Source organism: Motacilla alba, chromosome 1A (genome assembly GCF_015832195.1).
Source record: "Motacilla alba alba isolate MOTALB_02 chromosome 1A, Motacilla_alba_V1.0_pri, whole genome shotgun sequence".
NCBI lineage: Eukaryota > Metazoa > Chordata > Aves > Passeriformes > Motacillidae > Motacilla > Motacilla alba.
The window spans coordinates 185,498-209,307 of NC_052031.1; the positions used below are offsets into that span (position 1 = coordinate 185,498).

At 62.8% G+C, this 23,810-nt stretch overlaps 3 protein-coding genes across 4 annotated transcripts in view; all 3 read right to left on the reverse strand.

Moving 5' to 3' along the window:
• Window positions 1-385: 385 nt before the first annotated feature.
• LOC119708867 (acrosin-like) lies at window positions 386-7,409 on the reverse strand. Its single transcript, XM_038155791.1, has 4 exons — window positions 1,892-7,409; window positions 1,463-1,722; window positions 951-1,096; window positions 386-804 (listed from the first exon to the last, which is right to left on the reverse strand). The coding sequence occupies exons 1-4, from the start codon at window positions 2,107-2,109 to the stop codon at window positions 394-396; spliced, it is 1,035 nt and encodes a 344-aa protein (XP_038011719.1). The 5' UTR covers window positions 2,110-7,409; the 3' UTR covers window positions 386-393.
• A 147-nt stretch (window positions 7,410-7,556) lies between these two features.
• Window positions 7,557-9,246, reverse strand: ATP6V1F (ATPase H+ transporting V1 subunit F). The gene is made up of 2 exons (XM_038155799.1): window positions 8,908-9,246; window positions 7,557-8,631 (listed from the first exon to the last, which is right to left on the reverse strand). The coding sequence occupies exons 1-2, from the start codon at window positions 9,063-9,065 to the stop codon at window positions 8,430-8,432; spliced, it is 360 nt and encodes a 119-aa protein (XP_038011727.1). The 5' UTR covers window positions 9,066-9,246; the 3' UTR covers window positions 7,557-8,429.
• A 943-nt stretch (window positions 9,247-10,189) lies between these two features.
• Window positions 10,190-23,810, reverse strand: part of FLNC (filamin C) — a 28,813-nt gene continuing 15,192 nt past the window's right edge. Inside the window, exons 24-47 of one of the 2 annotated variants that reach the window (XM_038154970.1) lie at window positions 23,427-23,587; window positions 22,795-22,962; window positions 22,231-22,354; window positions 21,984-22,140; window positions 21,589-21,778; window positions 21,063-21,086; window positions 20,719-20,966; window positions 19,925-20,012; window positions 19,699-19,839; window positions 19,359-19,487; window positions 19,059-19,232; window positions 18,309-18,470; window positions 17,781-17,984; window positions 16,967-17,119; window positions 16,745-16,867; window positions 15,741-16,001; window positions 13,996-14,265; window positions 13,437-13,574; window positions 13,008-13,123; window positions 12,441-12,570; window positions 11,835-12,011; window positions 11,420-11,638; window positions 10,734-10,943; window positions 10,190-10,417 (exon numbers count right to left, since the gene is read on the reverse strand). In XM_038154970.1, coding sequence (XP_038010898.1) covers window positions 10,230-10,417; window positions 10,734-10,943; window positions 11,420-11,638; window positions 11,835-12,011; window positions 12,441-12,570; window positions 13,008-13,123; window positions 13,437-13,574; window positions 13,996-14,265; window positions 15,741-16,001; window positions 16,745-16,867; window positions 16,967-17,119; window positions 17,781-17,984; window positions 18,309-18,470; window positions 19,059-19,232; window positions 19,359-19,487; window positions 19,699-19,839; window positions 19,925-20,012; window positions 20,719-20,966; window positions 21,063-21,086; window positions 21,589-21,778; window positions 21,984-22,140; window positions 22,231-22,354; window positions 22,795-22,962; window positions 23,427-23,587 — 3,955 coding nt within the window. In that variant the 3' untranslated portion in view covers window positions 10,190-10,229. The remainder of the gene's footprint in view (window positions 10,418-10,733; window positions 10,944-11,419; window positions 11,639-11,834; window positions 12,012-12,440; window positions 12,571-13,007; window positions 13,124-13,436; window positions 13,575-13,995; window positions 14,266-15,740; window positions 16,002-16,744; window positions 16,868-16,966; window positions 17,120-17,780; window positions 17,985-18,308; window positions 18,471-19,058; window positions 19,233-19,358; window positions 19,488-19,698; window positions 19,840-19,924; window positions 20,013-20,718; window positions 20,967-21,062; window positions 21,087-21,588; window positions 21,779-21,983; window positions 22,141-22,230; window positions 22,355-22,794; window positions 22,963-23,426; window positions 23,588-23,810) is intronic. The other variant, XM_038154971.1, reaches the window with a different exon arrangement.

Below are 23,810 nucleotides of genomic sequence, written 5' to 3' on the forward strand. Positions count from 1 at the left end.
ACTCCTTCCAGCACCTCATCCCAGTCTCCCCTCCTGTAGATTTAATCCATTCCTCCTTGTCCTGTCATGGCCTGCCCGTGCAAAAAGCCGCTCTCCCCCACTATGATAGCCTGCTTCAGGCATTGCAAGGGGCACTGAGGTTTCCCTGGATGAATGTGACCAGCACAGCAGATGGACAGACAGAGCAGGGCCCCTGCGAGCCTGCGGGTGCACTGAGCAGGGCTGAAAACACGGTTCATGGTGAACACAGAAACTTTACTTCAACACCTCAGTCACGTCAGCATCGCTGTGGCCGCAGCGCAGCAGCGTGGGCAGGACAGAGAAGGCCCCAAGGCTACCTTTGGCCCAGCAGGAGCTGCCGTGATCCACTGTAGCCCTGGATCCTGCTGCTGCTCAGGCTTTTTTGTCCTTCCGAAACTGCAGGAACTCCTGCACCAGATTCCGGAATTGCACCAGCATCTGGTGTGGGAATGCCATGGGCAGTGACGTGCCCGAGGATGTCACTGCTGGTCTCTGGCTGTACTCAGGGGTCAAGTTGATGTGTTTCTCTGGTTTCTCTGGTTCCTCTGGTTCCTCAGGCTCCTCCTCGGGGGCCAAGGTGACAACTGGCTGCGGTGCTGGACCAGCTCTTTCTGCTGGGCTCAGGCCCGTCTGGAGCAGGATCCAGTTGTAGAAGTGCTGAGTGGAGGTGTAGATCCCGGGGTGCCTGGCTCTGTCACAGCCTCTTCCCCAGCTGTTCAGTCCCACCAGCCAGTAGTAGTCGGCTTCATTGTCCTTGCAGACGAGGGGACCCCCGCTGTCCCCCTGTGCCAGGAGAGATGGCTCAGGGATTGTGGGGTCTGCTGTGGGGAAGGGAGGGGCAGACTGGGGACAGGCTGGGCTGCGTGTGGGGGATAAGGGGGTCCCTGTGCTGCCGGGGGCTGAGAGACTCATCCCTGACACACTCCTACCTGGCAGGTGTCGATGCCGCCCTGCGGATACCCAGCACACAGGTTGTCAGCATGAACGGCCCCTGCATACCATGGGCTGCTGTTGCAGAGCTCCGTGTCCATGAGGTGAACCTTGGACTCCTGCAGCACCATGCCTGTTCCCTGAGCTGTGGGCACAGAGGGGAATGAGCCCCCAGCAGCTCGATACCCATCCCCTCCCCTTCCCGGGCCTGGCTGTGCCCCTTCCCCACGGAGCGATGTTGTCCAGCTGTGTCCCTGCTGGTGGCCTGGGGAAGGGGCCAGACCCATCTCTCCCGAGGCTTCACGGGGCCAGCAGGAATTGTTTGGGTGAGCAGGGACCTTACAGCTCATCCCGTTCCACGCCCCGTCTTGGCGGGGACTCCTTCCCCCAGCCCGGGCTGCCGCGAGCCCGGCCCCGCTGACGTCCTGCGGCCGGACTCTGTCTGTGCCCTGGCCGTGTCCCCGGGGTGCCCAGCTGGCCCTCGGAGCACACATGCTGCTGGGGAGCTCACCTCTGGCAAAGTTCCAGCCGGCGATGTAGCAGGATTTCAGCTCTGAGACCCTGAGCGAGGCGTCAGGCACGCAGCCCAGCTGGATGTAGTCGCTGCACTCCACGGGCTGGTCCAGCTCCAGCAGGGCGATGTCATTCCTGGCCGTGGCAGCCACGTAGTGCTGGTGCACCAGGAGCCTCTGGATGCGTCTCACCACAGCTTCAGGGCCCATCTGAGTTAGATCTGTGGCCCCTATGATCACGTCCCACATGGAGATGCCCCTGGGGAGCAGATGGACAGAGGGGTGACAGGGAGCAGAGCCACGGGCTGCAGCAGCCCAGCATTTCCCAGCCCTCTGCTTCCCCAGGCGGACAGGGAAGTGGCCCGTGGTGCTGTGAGCTGGGCACCTGCCCGTGCTCTGGGGACATCTCTGTCCCTGCTGTCCCTTACCCGGCCCTGGCGAAGCAGTGTGCGACCGTGAGCACCCACTGGGAGCTGAGGAGGACACCGGAGCACATGTGCCACGTGCCGTTCTCCCAGGTGGCCTGGATGCTGACGATGCCGGGCCAGGCTCCTGGCTGGACACTGGTGCCACCCGCACGGGACGTGCCAGCAGCAGAAGCCACGGAGTTGTAGTCGAGAACAGCAGAGCTGTGGTCAGAGGCCATGGGCCGGAGCCCGCAGGTCCCTCTGGAAGCACAAAGCCATCAGTGCCCTGCTCGGTGGCTACTGCTCTGCTGCTGCTGCTCAGGCTGAAAGTCCCACCTGGTGCTGAGCGGCAGCAGGGCCAGAGAACCCCGAGGGGCATCTTTCACCACAGTTCTGCCAGGGAAGTCCCCAAGTGTTCCTCCAGCTCCCTCCCAGAGCCTGGAACCACTGACCTGCAGGTGTCCCAGTTGCCCCACACGGGCCTGGCCAGGGCCAGCAGGATGAGCAGCCCCAGCAAAGCCATCGGTGCCAGCACAGGTGGCAGAGCCTGGGCAGAGGTGTCACCTCCAGTGCGGCCACCGCCACAGCAGCCACAGCCTTCGTGGTGCTCACAGTGCCCGGGCCAGGGCCGCTGTCACAGAGGGGCTGGTTCTGGGTGCTGGGCATGGCAGGGAGGGGCAGCACAGAGTCATAGAGACATGGAATGGTCTGGGTGGAAGGGACTTTAATGACCACCCAGTGCCACCCCTGCCATGGGCAGGCACACCTTCCACTATTCCAGGCTGCTCCAAGGCCTGTCCAGCCTGGCCTTGGGCACTGCCAGGGATTCAGGGGCAGCCCCAGCTGCTCTGTGCACTGCCCGCACTCACAGTCAGAAATTCCCTCCTAACACCTCATCTAAATCTGCCCACCTTCAGCTTAAGGCCATTTTTCTTGTGTCCTATCACTACACGCTCTTGTCCAAAGTACCCCTCCAGCCTTTTTCTAAGCCCCCTTTAAGTACTGGAAGAGGCACCAAAGCCTCCCTGGAGCCTTCTGCTCTCCAAGCTGACCAGCCATAACTCTCTCAGCCTGTCAACCCTTCTTCCCACCCTGAATATTTTAAACGTGGTGATCCTTGCTGCAAAACAGCAGTGCTCTGCTAGTTCACCTACATTCACCTTTTACATATGTTTATTTGCATCCATTTCAGAAAGGCAACTGGCTTTGATTAAATACCTTGAGAAATGGAAGTTTACATTTTTTCCTCCATAATTTCTTGAAGTACTTTGTGGGAGGATGGCTGAGGGTAAAAAGATAACAGCATGAAATTATGGGGGAAAATACAGTTGCTGCTCTCTGGATGGAAGGCGGTCAGCATGCCTGATCTCCCTCACACAGCACAATCCAAGAGAATCCCCTGCTGCACATGCTATGGGATGAGCCCAGGACAGGAGGGTTCTGGGCTGGGTCATGTCCCCCACCATCCACCAGCACTCCCAAGTCCTCCTCCCAGGGCTCCTCCATCTGCTCATTCCAAGCCTGTATGGATTCCAAAGGTTGCCCCAGGCACAGCATCTGCACTCAGTCTTGTCAAACCCCATGAGGTTCCCACAGGCCAGCACTTGGGCCTGTCCAGGTCCCTCAGGGGGTAACCTGCCCCACTCAGCTTGGTGTCACCAGCAAACCTGCTGAGGGTGCACTCCCTCCCTTCATCCTCGTCATTAACAAAGATATGCAATTCTTCCTGCACATCTGTGATCCCAGGTTCTCCCTTTCCCTTTGGTGGGACATCACAGGGGTGTTTGGCAGAGTGTGGCCAGCAGGGCAGGGGGGTGATCCTGCCCCTCTGCCCTGCCCAGGGGAGGCTGTTCTGGGCTCCACAACTCAGGAACGACAAGGAGCTGCTGGAGAGGGTCACGGAGGCCACAAAGATGATTCAGGGTCTGGAGCATGTCTGTTAATGAGGAGAGACTGCAGGAGCTTGGCCTGGTTAGTCTGGAGAAGGCTGAGAGTGGATTCCATCAATCCATACAAATATCTCAAATCACAGACTCACACAGAACCACGGAATCAATTACACTGGAGAAGCCCTCCTAGACCATTGAGTCCACCCCGTGCCTGGTCTCCACCTTGCCAACCAGACCACTGAGTGTTACATTCAGTTGTTCCTTGGACACTTCCAGGGACTGGGACTCCATGGGGCAGCCCCTTCCAATGCCTGACCACCTTTCCGTGAAGAAATTTTTCTTGAAGTCCACCCTGAACCTCTTCTGGCATAACTTGAGGCCGCTCCCTCTTGTCCTGTCCTTTGTTCCCTGGGAGGCTGAGCCTCCCCTGGCTCCACTCTCCTGTCAGGGAGTTCTGGAGAGTGAGAAGGTTCCCCCTGAGCCTCCTTTTCTCCAGGCTGAGCCTCCCCAGCTCCCTCAGCTGCTCCTCATAGGATTCACCCTCTCTAGGCCCTTCCCAGCTATGTTGCCTTCTCTGGACACACTCCAGCCCCTCAATGTCCTTGAACTGAGGGGCTGAGAGCTGGACACAGACTTGAGGTGTGGCCTCACCAATGCCAAGTTCAGGGGGACAATCACTTTTTCCCCAGCAGCTCATTTTTAGGCACAGCTCATTTTAAGGGACAGGCTGCTCCTGCACCTTAAAGGTTTCCTTCTTGATGTATGCCCAGCCTTCCCGGGACCCTTTGTTTTTAAGGGCTGCTTCCCAAGGGACTGTCCAAATCAGTGTCCCAAACTGGCTGAAATTCACCCTCTGACAGTGTAGAGGTTTCGTTGACACGCCTTGTTACTTCACCAAGGACTGAAAACTCCTTCATTTCAGGGTCACTGTGCCCAAGATGGCTCCGACACCACATCTTCCAGCACCCCTCTCAGCCTGCCAACACCAGGTCCAGCAGGGCCCCACCCTTGGTGGGTTGTTCAGCTACTGAGTCAGAAGTTCTCCTCCACACATTCCAGGAGCCTCTCAGATTGTCTCCTTTCCACTGTGCTGCTTCCAGCAGTCATCTGGCAGGTTAAAGACCTCCACAAAAACAAGGGCTGGCAACCACGAAACATCAGCCAGCACTTCATAGAATAATTCATCTGCCTCTTCATCCTGGTTGGAAGGTCTAGAACAGACCCCCACCAGGATATCTGCCTTGCCAGCCTTCCCCTTGATTCTCACCCATGACCAGTCGACCTTTTCATCACTGCCACTAAGCTCCAGACAGCCAAAACCCTCCCTAACGTACAGAGTCATCACACCACCTCTCCTGCCTCGCCTGTCCCTCCTGAAGGGCTTGGAGCCATCCACTGCAGCATTCCAGTCACAGAGTCATCTCATCACAGTTCCATGACAGCAGCTACATCAGAGCTTTGCTGCTGCCCCATGGCCTCCAGCTCCTCCTGTGTTGCCCACGCTGCTGCATTGGTGTAGATGCACTTCAGCTGTGCTATCAATTTGTCCCCAGCACTGGCCTGCTGCCTCCAGCTTCATTCCTAGTGACTGTGCTCTCATTCCCCTCTCCCTTCAAATCTAGTTTAAAGCCCTCTCAATCAGCCCTGCCAATTCACAGGTTGGAACCCTTTTGCCTCTTCCAGAGATGAACCCATCTATCTCCAGCCTGGTGCTTTACAAACCACCTCATGTTCAAAAAACCCCGAAATTCCAGCCACGGCACCTGTCTTTAAGCTACTTTTTGATCCCATGGGTTTTCCTGTTCATTTTAGCATTCATCCCTACTACCAAAGGAATCAAGACCACCACCTCTTGTACCTTGTGCTCTTGTCCCTTCAACCAGGCAACCCAGTGCCTTGAAGTCCTTTTTTGTTACCCTGGTACTTCTCTCATCAGGACAATGAGCAGTGGGCAGCAGCTGGTGGCTGAAGTAGTGCAGGGAGTGTCTCAGCAACCTCCCTTGCCTGGGCCTCAGGGAGGCAGCAGACTTCCCTGTGGGATGGGTCTGGTTGGCATACAGAGTCCTCAGCCCCCCTCAGAAGTGAGTCACCCACTACAACTACCCTTCTTTCCTTTTTCCTTGATAACTGTAGTTGTGACCTGTCTGACTGACTGCACTGATCTAGGAGACCCACCAAGTAGACTTTCTTCTCCACTCTCATCTGTCTGACCCTCAAAACCCAGGGCCTCGTATCGGTTCTGTGAGGGCACCTGGGAAGGCGAGGGAGGCCAGGAGGGGATTCTGCTACCTCCCTAAGCAGGGACCTGATTCCATTCCCCAGCTTTTAGGTCTCCTGCCTGGCGGCAAGAGGGTCAGGGCTACTCTTGCTGAGCTTTCATGCATTGCATTTCTCTCCTGGATGGAAGGGTGCAACGCCACCAGTCTGTTCCTCCTTGGCACTCCTTGATAATCCTCAGCCTCCCCACCTCCTCTGTAAGATCCCCCCCGCCTGTTCACACCACATGCAGTGCTGGTTCCACTGTCCTCCAGCAGTAACAGGCTCAGACACTCCCTCAGCCCGGTGTTTCCTGGGGAGCTCTGTCTGCTTCTCCCCACTCCTGCCAGCAATGGCTTTTGTCAGTGTGTGCACTGCTGCTGGGTCTAACCAAGTTGGACAAGTGAAAAAAATAATCCCCACCTGAGGGGAGCACACCTTGAGTGTCAGGAGGGTGGCTGTGCCCTCCTACAAATGCTGCTGTTTGATCTGCCACGCCATGTGCTGCTGCTCCACATCCCATTTGCCTGCCCCAGTCACCCCGCTCTGGGGCACCTGCACAGCCTGGAGCCATTTCAATCTCCCCCTGCTCCTGGCAATGTCCCCGTGTCTGACGGGCTGCCAGGGCTCCTGAGCCCACGCGGAGCTGGGGACTGCTGCTCACATGTCCACACTGATCCCTCACCTGAGGGGACTGCACCAATCCATACAAACATCTGAGCCAACCCCAGACCTGCCCAGGTTGCGAGGATGGTGCCAGACCCAGCCCCGTCCTGCCCAGTGACAGGACGAGGATCAGGCCCTGAGCTCCAGCAGCCCCAGCTCAGCATGAGGCACAACTTCCCTCCATCATGGAAAGGCCAAGCCCCGGCACAGCTGCCCAGGAGGGTGAGGGTGTCCCTCCATGGAGACATCCCAACCCGCCTGGACAAGTGTCACCTGCTTCGGGCGAGCCTGCCTGGGCAGGAGTTGAGCTGGATCATCACCCGAGGGCCCTTCCCACTCACACTGTTCTGGGATTCTGTGTGTGACAAAGGCGTGCGTGTGGTGTGTGCAACACCCGTGGGTGAGACACCTGTGTGTGGCACGCGTGTGTGCGGGACACCTGTGACACCTGTGTCCGTGCCCACCCCTGCCCACTCCCCACGGCATGTCCCCAGCACGGCCACCACCCAGGGCCCCAGAGCAGTGGGTTCCCCCTCAAGGCCGCTCCAGGTGTCACCCCTGTCTGCAGGGACACAGCAGGGGCTGCTGAGGAGGTGCGGGGCCACGGAAGGTGGGAACAGAAACATGGGGGCAGGCCTGGGGGGACGGGGCTCGCAGGCCCTCAGGCCCTGTGGGGCGCAGGGGGCTCACCCCTGCTGTCCCCCCGAGGGTGGGGGTTATGGGGGGGTCTCAGGGTGCTCCTGTGCCCTGAGCCCTTCACGTCTCTGTCCCTGTGCTCCACTGCATGTCCCCGTGCCACATCCCCAAGTCCCCCCCATTTCTGTCTTCCCCCCATCCCTCACAGCACCCCACAGAGCAGAGCAGAGCAGACAGTGAGTGGTGTCAGCACATGTTGGGGACATTGTCAGGGAGACACACACGGGAGACACAAATGACATCTGGGCACTGGGGGAGGACAATAAATAACCTTCCCCCCAGGTTCTGCTGGGGCTGAGGACGCTGGGGAGGAGCTGGGGGAACGGTGACAAGGTCACGGTGACAACTCCCAGTGTCCTTGGGGTGTTCCTTTCCTCCCCCACGATGTCCCTCCCTGCCTACAGGCAGGACCTGGCAGGATTCAGCAGGATACGGTGGTGGCACTTCCCCATCACGGGACATGGCTGAGACATAGTCACGGGTCACCCTCAGGGCCCCTGTGGCAGCCCCAGGCACCCTCAGAGACACGCCAGATTCCCCGTGTCACCCTCACACCCACGGGGCAACCACAGCCCCCCAGCTCCCCGGGGACACCCTGGGAACCCCAGGGACCCCGCAGAAGCACCCGGGATGGGCTGGGGACTTCTCGGGGAGGGATCCCCAGGCACGGGGCACAACTGCCCCAGGTGGGCTGGGGGCTCCTGGGCGGGCTTCCCTGGGGTGGAGGCCCCCAGGCCTGGCTTGTGACCCCACAGGGTGCCAGGGGCTGTTTTGGGGTACCAGGGAGGGCTACCACAGGTCGTCGAATGTGAAGAAGTTGGGGGAGTGGTGGAGGAGCTTTTGGGGGTGCTGGTAAGGTACCGGGGACTGTCTGGGGGTGCCCATCACCCGTGGCTGGGTGCAAAGAGGCCACGGGCACAGGGGACAGCTTGGGCGTGCCGCGGGGGCTTGCACACACGGGGGGCAGTGGGGGGACTGTTTGGGGGAGCTTAGAGGGGGATTTGGGGGGATTTGGGGGAGTGTGGGGAGGGGCGGCGGGGTCCTGGGGGGCTCTATCGCAGCTCATCGGGTGCGAAGAGCCCCCGGGCGCGGCGCAGCACCGAGTCCCGGGCCGGGTCGTAGGGGTGGTCCTTGGAGGGGATCTCGAGCACCGCGGGCAGCGCCCGGGCATGGGCTGCGACTGCCGGCCGGATCTGCTCTGCCAGCGCCTGCGAGATCAGGATCATGCCCACGTCCTCCCGCGCCAGGAAGCCCCTGCCAAGGGGAGAAAGGGAGAGTGAGGGGCACCGAGCGCCCACCGCGGGCGCCCGGCCGGGGGGACGCGCTCCACGGGCCCCGGAGCACTCCCAGCACCCGCCCGACACTCCTGCAGCCCTCTCCCGCCCCTCCCGCAACTCTGCGACCCCAGACCCTGCCTGGTCCCCGTCAGAGCCCCCGCTGTGGACTCACACGGCCACCGCAGGGACCCCTCAGGCAGCCCCGAACCTCACCGACCCCCCGGCCCCTCCCGGGCCGCCTTCCCCCACGCACCGGAACGTCTCCTCGATCTCCGCCAGGCTTGTTTCCTTCTCCACCACCAGGAAGTTGGGCCGCCGGTGCTTGTCTAGCTCCCCGATGCCGCCCAGCAGAAACCCGGTCACCGTGTCCTCGTCGCCCATCACCGCGATCAGCTTCCCGCGGCCCGCCATGCCCGGGGCCCGCTGGGAACGGAATCCGCCGGGACAGGGATCGTGGGAAAGCCACTGCCGGGAGCCGGCGGGGTGGGGATGCGCCGCCGGGAGCGGCTGTGGGGACCGGGACCGGGACCGGGACCGGCCGGGACCGAGCGGAACCCGCGGCCGCTTCCGGGCTCCGCCGCGCGCCGAGGCCCCGCCCACCGCTGCCCGGCAACGCGCCGAAGCCCCGCCCACCGCCGAGGGAGGATCCGCGCCCTGCTGGCCACGCCCCCCCGCGCCATCGCCCCACCTCCTAGCGCCGGCCCCGCCCCGCGCAGCGCGCATGCGCAGAGCGCCGTGTCCTTGAGGGGACGCGAGGCGCTCCCCTGCACAGCGCCCCCTACCGGACGGCACGGGCCCCGCAGGCACCCCGGGCCGAGCTGGCCGCGACCCCCTGAGACCCCCTGAGACCCCCTGAGCTCCCCGGGTCCCCCTGAGCCCCCCTGAGCCCCCCGGGCCCCCCTGGCCCCCCTGAGCCCCCCTGAGCCCCCCGGGCCCCCTGAGCCCCCCTGAGCCCCCTGAGACCCCCTGAGCCCCCCGGGACCCCCTGAGCCCCCCGGGACCCCCTGAGCCCCTCTGATCCCCCCGGGCCCCCCTGATCCCCCCTGGACCCCCTGAGCCCCCCTGAGCCCCCCTGAGCCCCCCGGGCCCCCTGAGCCCCCCTGGACCCCCTGAGCCCCCCGGGACCCCTGAGTCCCCCGGGCCCCCCTGAGCCCCCCTGGACCCCCCGAGCCCCTCTGAGCCCCCCGGCCACCGCTGCTCTGCCATGGAATCACCCTGGACCCCCTCAGGACTCAGGCATTCTGCTGCAGATCCTCCCAGGCCACCCCCAGTGCTCTGTTCCAGACCCCACCATCTCACACTGGGGCCTCATAATCCCATCGTGCAGCCCACAGAATCCCCCCACCCGCCAGGACCAGGATGTCCTGCTCTGGACCCCCCGCGCCCCACCATTCTGCCCCGGACCCCCAGGGCCACCCCCAAACCCTTCTGTGCTGTTCCGCACACCCCACAATTGTGGTGTCTCACTCAGGACGCCCCTAGACCCCCGGCCCGCTCCCCGCCCCAGCGCGTGTCCCCAGTCATCACTCGGACGCTGCTCCTCTCCCAGTGCTTTATTGCCAGGCCCGCGGGCTCTCAGGCCGCGGTGACGCGGAAGGGGCTCCCCGGGACGTCGCGGTCCCCCCAGCGCAGCAGCAGCACGTACTCGCCGCGCTCCCGCACGCTGTAGGTCACCGTGTACACGCGGTTCCCCTCGTGCTTCACGTGCACCTCCTCGCACGGCGCCTTGGGGCCGTGCACCCCCACCAGCAGCATGTTCGTGCCTGGGGGGACACACGCAGGGTGAACCCTGAGCTGGAGTTCCGAAGTTCCCCCCTGCATCCCGGACCCTCCACCAGACTCCCCCACTCACCCACCCGATCCCCTCCCAGGGCCCCCAGGCCTGCCTTTAACCCACCCCATCCATTCTGAAGACTCCCCAGGATTCCCTGAACACCCCACAGACCCACCACCTCTCCTCCAAGCCCTCACAGGACTCCCCTAGGAGCCCCTGGAGCGCCCTGCTGAGCCCCCATCTGCCCTTCCAGCCCCACGCCCCTCCCAGCCGCCCCAACCCCCGGGACCCCCAGTGCCCCTCACCAGCTTTGCTGCAGTCCACGGTGAAGTGGTTCTTGTGGCCTAGGCGGGCAGCTGTCAGCCCTGGTCCCCGGGCCACCACCTGCCCAGCGTCTGACGGGGCCTTGGTGACCCCCCCAAAGGCAGGGGGGCCCCGCGAGCCCGCCCTCACCACCGGCTCCACCAGCACTGTCGAGGTCTCGTGCAGACTGTGCCCGCCCGACAGCCGTGGGCCTGGGGAGTCCCGGGGGGACACAGTCAGCCCCCACCATGGGACACCCCCAGCACACCCTGCTGGGGGGACATCTTTTGGGGACAACCCCCCTCCCCCTGGGACCCCCATCATGTCGTCCTGGGGCTCCTTCACCACGTCACCCCCAGGACCCCCCCACTCATGTCACCCTGGGGGTCCTGCAGGGTGGCCCTCCTGCAACCCTCCATCATGCCCATCACTGACCCCTTGTCACCCCACACAGGGGACTCCTGTGTTGTCTCCCAGTATCCCTTATCCATGACCCCCATCCCCATGTCTGCCCCCACCCCATCTGTACCAGTGACCTTGGCCTTGAAGGGGCTACCCGTGATGTGGCCCCAGTATCCCCACGTCCCCCTCAGTTCCCGTGTCCCCGCTAGTTCTGTGTTCCTCTCTGTCCCCATGATCCTCCCAATATGCATGTCCCCTCCCATCCCCATGTCCCCCCTGTTCATACCAGTGACCTTGGCCTTGAAAGGGCTCCCCACAATGTGGTGGGGGCCCCCATACTTGATGGAGATGAGGTAGTTGCCAGGGGCCATCGGGGTGTAGGTGACGCGGTGGCCCTCGGGGACCTCAGTACAGTCCAGCTCCACTTTGGAGGGGCCATCAATGGTGACAGCCAGTGCTCCTGCCCCTGCATTGGCTGTCTGCACCAGGAACTCTGAGGGCACCCCTGGGACATGAACATGGGGATGGCATCATGAGGGGGACACCAGGACACCGTCGTGGTCACCACCCATGGCCACGTTCCCATCATGGCAACGCCATGGCCACATCTCCACCGTGGCTCTGTCCCCATCACCATTTCACGGCCGTGTCTCTCCCCACCCCCTCCCACAGCCCCGTCCCTGTCTCCACAGCAGTGTCACCTGTGCGGCCACCCTCGAGGCCTGGCCCAAAGGCAGTGACGAGCCCAGGGTCCCCGGCCTGGCTCTGCTCGCCCACGCGGATGTTGAAGGGGCTCCCGGGCACGTGGCGCCCGTTGAAGCGCAGGTCGATGGAGTGGACTCCATTCTCACGCGGCAGGAATCCCAGGGCGTACCGGTCTGGGGGACACAGACATGTCACCGTGTCCCTGTGTCCCCATGTCCCCACACTCCCATGTCCCTGTGTCCCCATGTCCCTGTGTCCCCATGTCCTACACCCCTGTTCTTGCACAGCAGGAGCCCCAGTGCATATCAGGGGGACACAGACGTGTCCCCACACACCTGTGTCCCGTGTCCCCACAACCCTGTGTCTCCGTACCTCATGCAAGAACGCCAGTGTGTACTAGTCTAGGGGATGTCATCATGTCACCATGCCCTGTGTCCCCGTGTCCCTGTGTCACTGTCCCCATACCCCATGTCCCCATGCTCTCAAGCCCTGTGTCCCCACATCACATGTCCCCGTGTCCTGCACCCTGTGCCCACATCCCCACACATGCAGACCCAGTGTCCCCGCGGTGTCCCCGCGGTGTCCCCGCAGTGTCCCCTCACCGCTGTCCAGCTCAGACACGTAGCACTCCTCCACCACCCCTGCAGGCGTGTGCACTTTGGCGTCGATGACGCCGCGCGCCCCATTCAGCTGCACCGCGAAGGATGCTGGCTGGTTCACTGCCACTGTCTCCTGTGGGGACACCACAGTGGCATCAGGGATGGGGGGACAGGGGGACATCATGGATGACGCCAGCTGGTTCACCCCAGGGAATGGAGGGACACGGCAGGGGGGGCAGTGGGGCAGGGGGAACATCACGGGGCCCAAGGGTGACACAGGGGTGCAATGTGACACAAGGGACGTGAGACTGGCACCAGAGAGGGTTCCAAGGCTGGCACAGGGGGAAGTAAAGGTGGTCTGGGGTGACATGAGGGAGAGAGAGGTGGTCCCAAGAATGATATGAGGGAGGGAGAGATGGCCCCAGAGGGTCCAAGGGTGCCACAAGAGACCCAAAGGTGGCACACAGAGGGCATCCCAAGAGTGCAACAGGGGCTCAGAGCAGCCCAAGAGTGACCTGGGGACCCAGAGGGCATCCTGTGGCATGTGAGCCCAGGGGCTGTCCCCAGTACCTGCAGGCTGGTGACAGTGAGGCGTCGGGCATCATCGGAGTGGGAGGCGACAGGGACAATGAAGGGGCTGTCAGGGATGTGCTCCTCGTTGAACTTGATGGACACCTCGTAGTCACCTGGGGGACAGGGGACAGTCAGACAGGGAGCCCCCCCACAGGGACACCTTCCCTTGGGAACACTGTTGTGTGGGGACACCCATGCACAGAGACACCACTCATGGAGACACCCTCCCATGGGGACACCTGTGCAGAGAGACACCTTTATTTGGGGACATCCTCCTGTGGGGACACCCTTAACTGGGGATCCATTTGCCTGTGGATTCCTCCTCGTATGAGGGTCCTGTGGCCCCAGCCCCAGGCTGAGCACTCTGGGGGATGTTAGGGACGGTTAGGATGGTTGGGGGTGTCAGGGTACGCCCCCCAGCCTCACCTGGCTCCTGCACCAGGTAGGAGACGCCACAGGAGCCGTCCTTGCGGTCCTCAAAGGAGATCTCGGCCTTGCTGGGCCCCTCGACAGCAATGGAGAGTCCTCCCGCACCCGCCTCACGTGTCCAGATGCTGAACTCAGCTAGAGGGGGGGTCACCAGGGTCACCCTGGCCCTCAATGGCACCCCAGGATGGTGACACCCAGCACAGACCTGCACCCACCTCCCCATGGCACCCAAACCCCCCAAAGAACCCACATCCCACCCATGGAACACAGAGCACCTATGACATCCCCCCATTGCCCCCACACCCAGCTGCACCCAAATCCCCCACCACAGCACCCAGAGCCTCCAAATTTCACCAACACCCCCCACACACATAGCACCTACCCCCCATCGCCACCCACCTCCCCCAATAGCACCCAGACCCCACACACATCCCCCCAGGAGCACCCGTCCCTCACTGCCCCCACATCCCCATCAGACCCACACACCCATTACCCCCAGAGCCCCCAGAGCCCCCAGGCCCCCATCATCCCCCATCCCTGGCAGACCCCCCCGTACCTGGCGTGCCGGCCACAGCGCGCTGCAGCCCGGTGCCCCCCGCGCGCACCTTGTGGGCGCCGCCCTCGCCCAGAGGCCCCACGGTGAACTGGAAGGGGCTCCCGGGCACGTGCTGCCCCCGGAACTTGACGCTGACAGTGTGGGCACCTGTCTCCTGGGGCACGAAGCGCACGCTGTACACCCCCGCGCCCCCCGGCACCACCTCGGCCTCGCGCCGCTGCCCCGATGGGCTCAGCACCTGCGCCGACAGCTCCTGCACGGATGCCTCGCCTGTGGGCACACACATGTCACCATGGGCACCCCGACACCATCAGCACCCCAGCGTCACCCCAACGCCCTACTGCTACGGCACCCCAGCGTCACCCCAACGCCCTACCGCTACGGCATCCCAGCTCCTGCACCATCGCCTCAACTGCAGGCACGCACCATGTCACTGTGGGCACCCCGACACCATCGGCACCCCAGCGTCACCCCAACACCCTACTGCTACGGCACCCCAGCTCCTGCACCATTGCCTCGCCTGCGGGCACGCACCATGTCACCCTGCAGGCACTGGGCACCCCAACATCACCCCATTGTCACACCACCACTGCGCCACTATGGCACCCCAGCACCCCATCACTATATGGCACACTGTCACCTGGTGTCACCAGGGCACCCTGTCACCACATCACTCCATCATCCTGTAACCTGGGTACCCCTGCACCCCAGCCCCTCTGCACCCCATTTCCATATCACCATGTCACTATGGCACCCCAGCAACTGTCACTGGGGCACCCTGTCATCCTGTCACCATGGCACCCTGGCACCCCATCAAGCCATCACCCTGGCACCACAGCACCCCTGCATCCTGTCACTGGGGCGCTGTGTCATCCTGTCACCCCAACATCCTGTCACTCTGACACCAGGGCACTGGGGCACCCCATTGCCCCATCACCTTCTCACCATCATCCCAAGGGCTCCCTGGCACACTAACGCCCTGCTACCCCACCACCAGGGCACCCGTGCCACCATCATCCCACCACCCTGCCACCAGTGTGCCCTGACATCACAACACCCACCAGAGCCCCCGTACACCCCCGCACTGGGTGCACCCCACCCCGCAAGCACGCCCTGTCATGCACAGGACACGTGCAGTTGCCAGCGTGCACACACACATTCACACACACGTGTGCACACACATGCACACACCCTTGTGGGACCGCACACCCATGCTGAGGGCACCCACAGCCCTCTGGGCCGAGCACACACAGCCGTGAGCAGGTGTGCACAGAGCCAGAGTTGCCCCCAGCTCCGCACACATCCCCATGTGAAGGGCACCCCCCATCAGCACAGCAGCCCCCTGGCATGTGCCAGGGAGTCTGTCCCAGGTGTGTCCAGGGCACACACAGGTGGGCTCTTGTGTGAGCACACACAGCCGTGTGCAAGGGCACTCCCGTGGCCAGCGTACCCAGTTCTCATGCAATCCCACTTCCCTGCACACGCAGCCCTTGTGCAAGCACACAGCCCCGGCCTCAGGTGCACCCAGCCCTTGTGCAAGCACAGCTCTGTGCAAGCACACACCGGCGCACGCAGTCCTTGTGCAAACACATTTCCCTGCACTCGCACTCCCCTCGCGCAAGCACAGTGCCCTGCACACCCAGCCCTGGTGCACGCTTGCCCCTCAGGCACACGCAGCTCTTGTGCACTCCCGCTGTGCGGCACACCCCCATGCGCGCCCCCAAGAACCCCGGCGTGGGACGCACCCTCGTGTGCGCGCGCAGGGGCTGCGAAGGCGCCGATGCCCTCGCGGCTCCCAAAGGCCCCGAAGGCACCGAAGGGCTCCGGGGGGGCGCGGGGGAAGGCGCCCCCCACGCGGGTCGATTCCTCCACGTGCACCTCGCGCGTGGTCTCACCGCCGCGCGTCTTGCTGATCTCAGTGCGCTCCGTGCGTGTGTACGTGTGGCTGCTGCGCGTGAACGTGCGCGTCAGCCGCTCCTGCGCCGACACCATCTGGAACCAGTTCCCTGGGGAACGCCCCGCGGGGACAGCGCGGACATGTGGGGACACGTGGGGACCACAGGATGTGAGCACAGAGGGGGAACAGAAGGGTGCACAGAGGGTGATGGGGACGCAGGAGGATGTGGGTAGACATGGGGATGAATGGACACGGGGTGCATGTAGTGATGGGAGGAGATGAGGATGAGTGGAGACATGGAGGGATGGAGACGAGGATGGACGCAGGGATGATGGAATCATGACGGATGGAGACATGGGTGGTCACAGGGTTGGAAGTAGAGAATGGTGCAGGGAGGGGTGGAGCCAAGGGCGGATGAAGCCAGAGATGGACACATGGGTAGGTGTGAATGGACACACATACATGTGGATGGAGGCGTCATGCACGGTGGGATGCAAGGATGCAGGCACAGGCACACAGAGAGACACAGACATGGACACAGACGCACGGAAGGGAGAGAAAGAGGAAACAAGGAGAAATCAGAGCTGGAGTGGCTGAGATGTGTCTCCATCCCCATGGCCCATGGAGCAGGAGGAGGAAGAAGATTAGGATGGAGAAGGGAGAAGAAGAGGAGGAAGAGAGGAGGATGATAGAGCATGAAGAGGAGGATGATGGAGGTGAAAGATGAGAAGAGGAGAAGGAAGAGGAAGAGGAAGAAAAGAGGAGGAGAAGGAGGAGGAGGAGGGAGGGTGGGAGGACGAGGGGTAGGAGGAGGAGAAAAAGGAGGAGGAGGAGGAGGAAGGCCAACCCTACCTGGGATCTTAAGGTTGAGGTCGCAGGTGCTGCCAACAGTGGCGATGGAGGGCGCCTGCCGCCGGCGCGTGATGCTCTCCTTCATCCGCCCCTCGCCCGTCACCTTCACCGTGAAGGGACTCCCTGTGGGAGACAGTTACCTCAGGGACCCGTCACCCCGTGGGGGTCCTAGCACCCCTCCCCACCACAACCCTCTGTCCACCATGTTTCCCCCAGCCCCACCTGGGACATGTTTGTCAGCAAACTTGATGTTGATGATGTAGTTGCCGGGCTCGGTGGGGCAGTAGGTGACTTTGCAGGTGCCATCCTCCATGTCCTCACAGTTGATGTCCACCTTGCTGGGGCCCTCAATGGACAGGCCCAGCCCGCCGTAACCTGGGTGGCCATGGGGACATGATCAGAGGTGTCCCATGGAGGCTGTCCCTGTCCTGGTCATGGTCACACCAAGGCCACAAGCCCAAACTGTCCATGGTCACCACCCAATCCCAGTCATCACCCCTGTCCTGGCCACGGCCATGCCATGGTCACCACAGCATCACCCTCTTGGCTGCTACTCTGTCCTGGCCATGGTCATACCATGCCCATAATCATGGCCACCACCCCATCCCATGTTGGCCAGAGCCACGGCATGGCCTTAGCCACCTTTCACCTGGGCATTGGCCATGCCACCACCATGGTCACCATCCCATTTAGATGAAGGTCACAGCACAGCCACCACCTGATCCGATGCTGGCCATAGCTGTAGTGTGGCCATGGTCCTCAAATCATCCTGGCTATGGCCACATCACCACCACAGACACCATCCAACCCCAGCACAGGGACCACCCTGCCTTGGACATGACCATCGCCACCATCCCTTCCTGGCCACATGTAGCTTTGGCCACCATCACATGTGGCCTTAGTACACCACAGCAATAACCACGGCCACCACCTCATCCTTGGGTGGCCACAACCTACTCATGGTCACGGCCAACAACCCATCCTGCCCTGGCCATAGCTACCCCTCCCCCGTGGCCATCCCCCACCACGTCCTCACCAGCGCTGCGTGTGTCCACGATGAACTCAGCCACCTCAAAGGTGTGGCCCTCCAGAAGCCCCTGGCCCCACACCTTGACCCGGCCAGCATCACCGATCTCTGACTGTCCCACCAGGATCTTGAAGGGGCTGTTGGTGACGTGCTGCCCACTTTTCCGCACACTCACCACGTGCTCGCCCACCTCCTTGGGTGTGAATGAGATGCCTGCGGAGGACACAGCGGTCACACACCACCACCACGCTTGGCCACCACCCATGTACCATCCCCATCCCCTAGCCACTGCCACCAGCCCCTGGCCACCTCCATCAGCCCCTGGCCACCATCCAAGTCTCCTGACTATGGCCACCAACCCCCTGCTGACCCAATGCCACAAGGCCACCCATCCCTGTGACCCCATAGCCCCACTGCTCTCTGTCCCGACAAGTTCCCAGGTGCCACATCCTCCTCTCATGTGCCCATGTGCCAGTTCTCCTGTGCCCACATCTGCATGTCCCCGTGTCCCCGTGGTGTCCCCGTGTCCCCGCGCACCGATGTGGCGGTTGGGCAGCCGCTTGAGCAGGCACGGCTCCTCGTTGCCCGAGGGTGCGCGGATGGTCGCCGCCAGCAGGCTCAGGTCTGTCTCTGCGATCTTCAGCGACACATCAGTTGAGGTGCCCACATTGAGCTGGGACGTGCGCATGGAGTCATCCCCTGCGGAGACGCCATCGGCAGGGACATCAGCCCAGGGTGGACGACAAGATGAATATGATCCCAGTGGTGATGGGATGATATTCCCAAAGCCCCACAAGGTCCCAATGCGTATATGGAGAGGGTCCTCAGAATCAGGGGTCGCCCAAAGATGTGTGAATAGCATCCTCAAGGCCATGGATAGAGTCCCCACAAGGTCTACATGGCCTTGTGATGGGGTCCTCAAAGCTCTATGACATCCCCATGGCCATGGGTTGGGGACTCCAAGGTTTCACAGTGTCCCCAAGGCCATGGGAGGGGGGATCCTGGTGGCCAGGAATGGACAAGAGACACCACAGCTGTCCCAGAGTCCATGGGGCAAGTGTGCCCATTACTCCACAGGTGTCCCCATGACCATGTCATGGTCTTCATGACCCACAGGTGCCCCCATGGTCATACAAGTGCCCCCACAGCCTCGCAGGTGCCCTCATGGCCATGACTCCATAGATGTCTCCATGGCCAACCAGGTGGCCCCATGGCCGCGTGGAGCCCCCAGGAATGCCCAGAACTCCCCCAGACTCCACTGTGCACTGTGCCCCTAGCCTGTCTCACCAGTGATCTTGGCAGTGAAGGGGCTGCCCGGGATGTGTTTGTCATCAAAGCGCACGATGATGCTGTAGTCGCCAGGGGCTGTGGGCAGGTAGGACACGGTGCATGTCCCGTCCTTGTTGTCCTGGCAGGTGATCTCCGCCTTGGAGGGACCTTCGACCGCTAGCGACAGCCCACCTGGAGGCACGGGGTTGTCAGAAGGCACTGGACAAGGCGTGCCAGGAGGCAACAGGGCTCTCCAGTCCCTCCTGATGGCACTGGGGGGTCCCCATGACCTCCCAGCCCACCTTGGCCATCACTCACCCTCGCCAGCATCCTTGGTGACGATGGTGAATGTGCATGGCTTGTTGACCATGCCATGGCTCAGCCCAGGCCCATAGGCGCTGACGTGGCGGGGGTTAATGGCATCCACATAGAACTGGAGGGGACTCCCTGGGGACACAAGGGACAATGTTCAGAGACCCATGGGGACACCCCAACACGAGGGTGACCAACCATGGACCCCACAGAGACATTCCACAGGGACATTCCACACCATGGTGCGTGCCTGACCCACAGGAGCCCAGCCAGGGCATAGTTGTCTCAACCTTCCTAGCCACCTCCCAGTGGCTCCCAGTGGCTCCCAGTGCCCCCAGCGGCTCACCAGGGATGTGGTTGCCGTCATAGCGAATGTCCATCTCATGCAGCCCCTTCTCGGAGGGGGCATAGTGCACGGTCACCGTCCCGTCCTTGTTGTCGGTGATGTTGGGCCGCGCTGTCTTCCCAGAGGGCATCCGCACCTCGCCTGGGGGTATTTTGTCAGTAGGGGCACCAAGAGGGGGGCTGGTGCCTGAATTGGTGGTCCCTATCCCCAAAACCCTGTGCTGTACCTGTGATCTCACCCTTCTGCACCGTGAAGGGGATGACGAGGTTGAAGGGCCGGAGGTTCTCGGTGGTGGCTGGGGGCTCCTCCGTGGCCTGATCGTGGGGCAGAGAGGGAGGGTGAGAACCTCATGGTGGGCTCCCAGCCCCTGGGTGGCCACAGAGGGGACATGAGAATGCCCAAGGTGGGCTCCCAGCCCTGTGATGATCCTCATGACCTCCAAACCCCATGGTGTCCACCGTGATCCTAACTCCCAACACCACAACCCTGGCCCCACAGTGCCCACCACGGTCTCCCAGCTCTCAGCTCCACGATGGTCACCATTGTCCCAACACTGCCCCTCCATGGTCCCCCAGTTCCATAACTCTCATCATGGTCACCCAACCCTGCAGTGCCCACTGTGCTCTTGCAACTCCTCGCTGGCTGACTCAACTCTCTGCCCCTTGGTGTCGACCATGGCCCCAGTCCTCTGCCTGTTGATGCCTACCACAATGTTCCAACCCCACCATGGTTTCACCCTGGTGTTCAAAATCTGTCCCGTGCTGTCCATTGTGCCCTCGACTCTTTGCCCCTTGGATCCACTACTTTTTCCCAACCCACAGCCCCACCTGTCTGCCCCACAGCACCCACCATGATCATGCGACCCCACGGTGCCCATCATAGCCCCAGCTCTCTGCCCCACGGCACCCACCGTGGTGTCCCAGTTCCATGCTGCCCACACCATGGTCCCCCAAAGTCTGGCTCACAGTGCTCATCACGACCCCCCCAGACTCACAGTGCTCCCCACAGTGCCCCACTCACCATGACATGGAAGGGGCTGTTAGGGACGTGCTCCCCACCAAAGCGGATGGTGATGACGTATTTTCCGGGCTCAGGTGCGGTGTAGAAGATGTCAAAAGTGCCGTCGTGGTTTTCCACCACATCCACGTCCAGCTCAGCACCATCAGGCGTTGACACCTTGCAGGTGACCTTGCCCTGTCCCGCTGCCTTTGCATCCACGGTGATCACCGTCTCCTCCCCGATCTGGATGGTGGGGCCCAGGCAGGCACCTGCGGGGAGGGTGGGGTCAGGGCCATGGGGGGACTCCAAACCTATCCCCCAACTGCCTCCTCCCAGCCCCCCGACTGCCCCCTGGCACCACTTACCCAGTCCATGGCCCCCAATGGATACTGCAAGAAAGACCAGGGAGAGCGGTGAGAAGGGGTTGGGGGGCTGGTTGGGGGGCCGGGGGTGCCGAGGGGGCCGGGGGGCTCCGGGGGGGGCCGGCACATCCTGTCCTGGGGGCACCCGCTCATCCCCACTGCGCCGCGGGGCAGGTCTGGGGGTGGTGGGAGGGGAGCTGAGGGGCAGCAGTGGGGCAGGGGGTGTGCTGGGGGGCAGCCACGGGGTGGGTGGAGGGGGGCAAGGCAGGGGTGTCTGGGGTGGGTGCTGTGGGACAGCAGGGGGACACTGTGGGTCAGCGTATGGGTGTTGTGGGGCAGGAGGGGATGCTGTGTGGCAGGAGGGACGCCGTGGGGCAGGGAGGGGTGCGGTGGGGCAGCGAGGGGACATCGTGGGCAGTGAGGGGATGCTGTGGGTCAGTGAGGGGATGCTGTGGGTCAGCAAGGGGATGCCAGAGGCCAGCAAGGGGATGACATAGGTCAGCATAAGGACACTGGGGGGCAGCCCCACCTGTGACAAGGCACTTGCTGGCATCGCCAGAAGGCACAGCGAGGACCCGGAAGGGCGACGCAGGGATCTCGTCGCCCCCGTACTTGACAGTGCTGGTGTAGCGCCCCGGCACGTCGGGCACGTAGGACACTGTGTAGGTGCCGTCCCCGTTGTCCCGGATTGATGCCTTCTTGGGCTGTCCCTCGGGGTCCTGCAGGCAACCCCCATCAGCGCCCTGTGCTGGGGGCACCCTGTGGGGCTCAGCACCCCGGGATGGGGGGGCAAGGACACCCTGTGGGGCTCAGCACCCCATGACTCCCCCTGCACTGACCAGGATCTGGACTGTGAGCAGCCCATCCTCAGTGTGCTCCCCCACAACCCTCACATTCCCCCGTGTTTCCCTGTCACACACTGACCAGGATCTGCACCGTGAGCAGTCCCTCGCCAGCGTCGCGGGCATCGATGGTGAATTCCACAGGGAGGCTGGCAGGGATCCCTCCTGCACTCAGCCCGGGGCCACTCGCCCGCACCTTGCTGGCATCGTGGGTGGGCAGCGCCGTCACCTTGAAGGGGCTGGGGGAAGCAGGGAGTCAGGAGGGTGCCGGGATCTCCAGGCTGTGTGGGGATCCTGTCCCCCCGAGCCCACCCGAGGTGGGGTCTCACCTGCGTGGCACCTCCTGCCCCCCGTACTTGACAGACACGGTGTAGGGCCCATCAGTGGCTGGGGTGTAGGTGACCTTGTGGGTGCCATCACCATTGTCTCGGATCTCCACTGGCTCCGGCAGCCCTGTGGGGCAGTGGGACATGTGGGGTGGGGACATATGAGGCAGGGAGACGTGTGGGACAGGAGGACATGGGGGGCATAGAGCAGCATGTAGGGCACAACTCCCTGGGTGGATCTGAGCATCCATGAGGAGGGCACCCCATGGAGTTGGACACCTCATGAAGAAGGGCATCCATGGGGCTGGACGTCCTATGGGGTAGGACACTCTGTGGAGCAGGACATCCACAGGTAGGACACCCTATATAACAGGGGACACCGTGAGGCAGGACACCCTGGGGAACCGGGATCCATGGTGCAAGTCAACCCCGGAGCCTGGACCCCCCAGGGGGCAGGACTCTCCATCCAAGGGCCAGGACATCCAGGACATTTGAGAGGCAGGACACCCCAGAGGTCAGGACACCCCACGAGACACAGGCCCCCCTGCCCCCCGTGTCCCCACGTACCAGTGGGCCCCAGCAGCGTCACCTCAAGGGCTGCACGTCCCGCGGCACTGACGTCCACGGTGAAGCTCTGGGGCAGCCGTGCACGGACACTGGGGCCCAGCCCCGGCCCTGAGCACGTCACCTTTGAGGCGTCCACAGCATCCCGCACTCGCACCCGGAACGGGCTCCCTGTGTGGAGAGGGGGTCAGTGCATGAGGGAGGCAGCGCGGGGCAGGTGGGGATGGGGACAGTGTGGCCACTGCCAGCGTGAGTGTGGGCTCAGTGAGGGAATGGGGTCAGCGTGGGCATGGGATCAGCATGAGGACCAGCTCAACATGGCCATGAGGTCAACAGGGGCACAGGGACAGTGTGGCCATAGAGTTGGCGTGTCCATCATGTGCACGGACACTTTGTGGGGCCAGGGTGTTATAAGATCAATGTGGCCACGGGGTCAGTGTGAGCCATGAGAACAACACGACCATCGGTCAGTGTGGCCACGGGGGTACCAAAGCCATGGCCATGGGGACAGCACAGGCAGGGGACAACTTGGCTGTGGGGCCACCATGGCTGACATCACCACAGTGGAGCCCTGTGACCAACAGATGACAGTCAGGACCTGTCCCCCCACCCCCCGTCCCTGTGTCTGCCCGCACCGGGGATGGGGTGGCCGCCGAAGGTGATGTTGACGTCGTAGTCACCAGGCGTGAAGGGGACGTACTCCACTGCGCAGCTCCCGTCCTTGTTGTCCTTGCAGGACATCTTCGCCTCTGAGGGACCCTCGATGGCCAGGCCCAGCCCCCCGGTGCCCGCGCCCCTGGGGACATGCCACCACTCAGAGAGGTGACACAGGCACGGGGCGGCCAAGGGGAACGACTGCCATGGTGGGGAGATGGAGGTGCCACCCCCATGGCAAGGGGACAGAGATGATATCCCGGTGACATGGGATGGAGGCGGCACACCCATGGAAAAGGACACAGGCGGTAGAGCATGCAAGAGGTTGGGTGTGGGACCTCCATGGCAGAACATGAAGATGCCAG

What these genes read in the sequence shown, in the direction of transcription:
- LOC119708867 (XM_038155791.1), bottom strand. Translation starts at nt 2,109, where the DNA reads ATGGCCTCTGACCACAGCTCTGCTGTTCTCGACTACAACTCCGTGGCT. An exon ending in CGGCTGGAACTTTGCCAGAG is followed by an intron (nt 1,097 to 1,462) that starts GTGAGCTCCCCA and finishes CTGTGCCCACAG; the next exon opens with CTCAGGGAACAGGCATGGTG. An exon ending in GCGGCATCGACACCTGCCAG is followed by an intron (nt 805 to 950) that starts GTAGGAGTGTGT and finishes CTCCTGGCACAG; the next exon opens with GGGGACAGCGGGGGTCCCCT.
- ATP6V1F (XM_038155799.1), bottom strand. Translation starts at nt 9,065, where the DNA reads ATGGCGGGCCGCGGGAAGCTGATCGCGGTGATGGGCGACGAGGACACG. An exon ending in GAGATCGAGGAGACGTTCCG is followed by an intron (nt 8,632 to 8,907) that starts GTGCGTGGGGGA and finishes TCCCCTTGGCAG; the next exon opens with GGGCTTCCTGGCGCGGGAGG.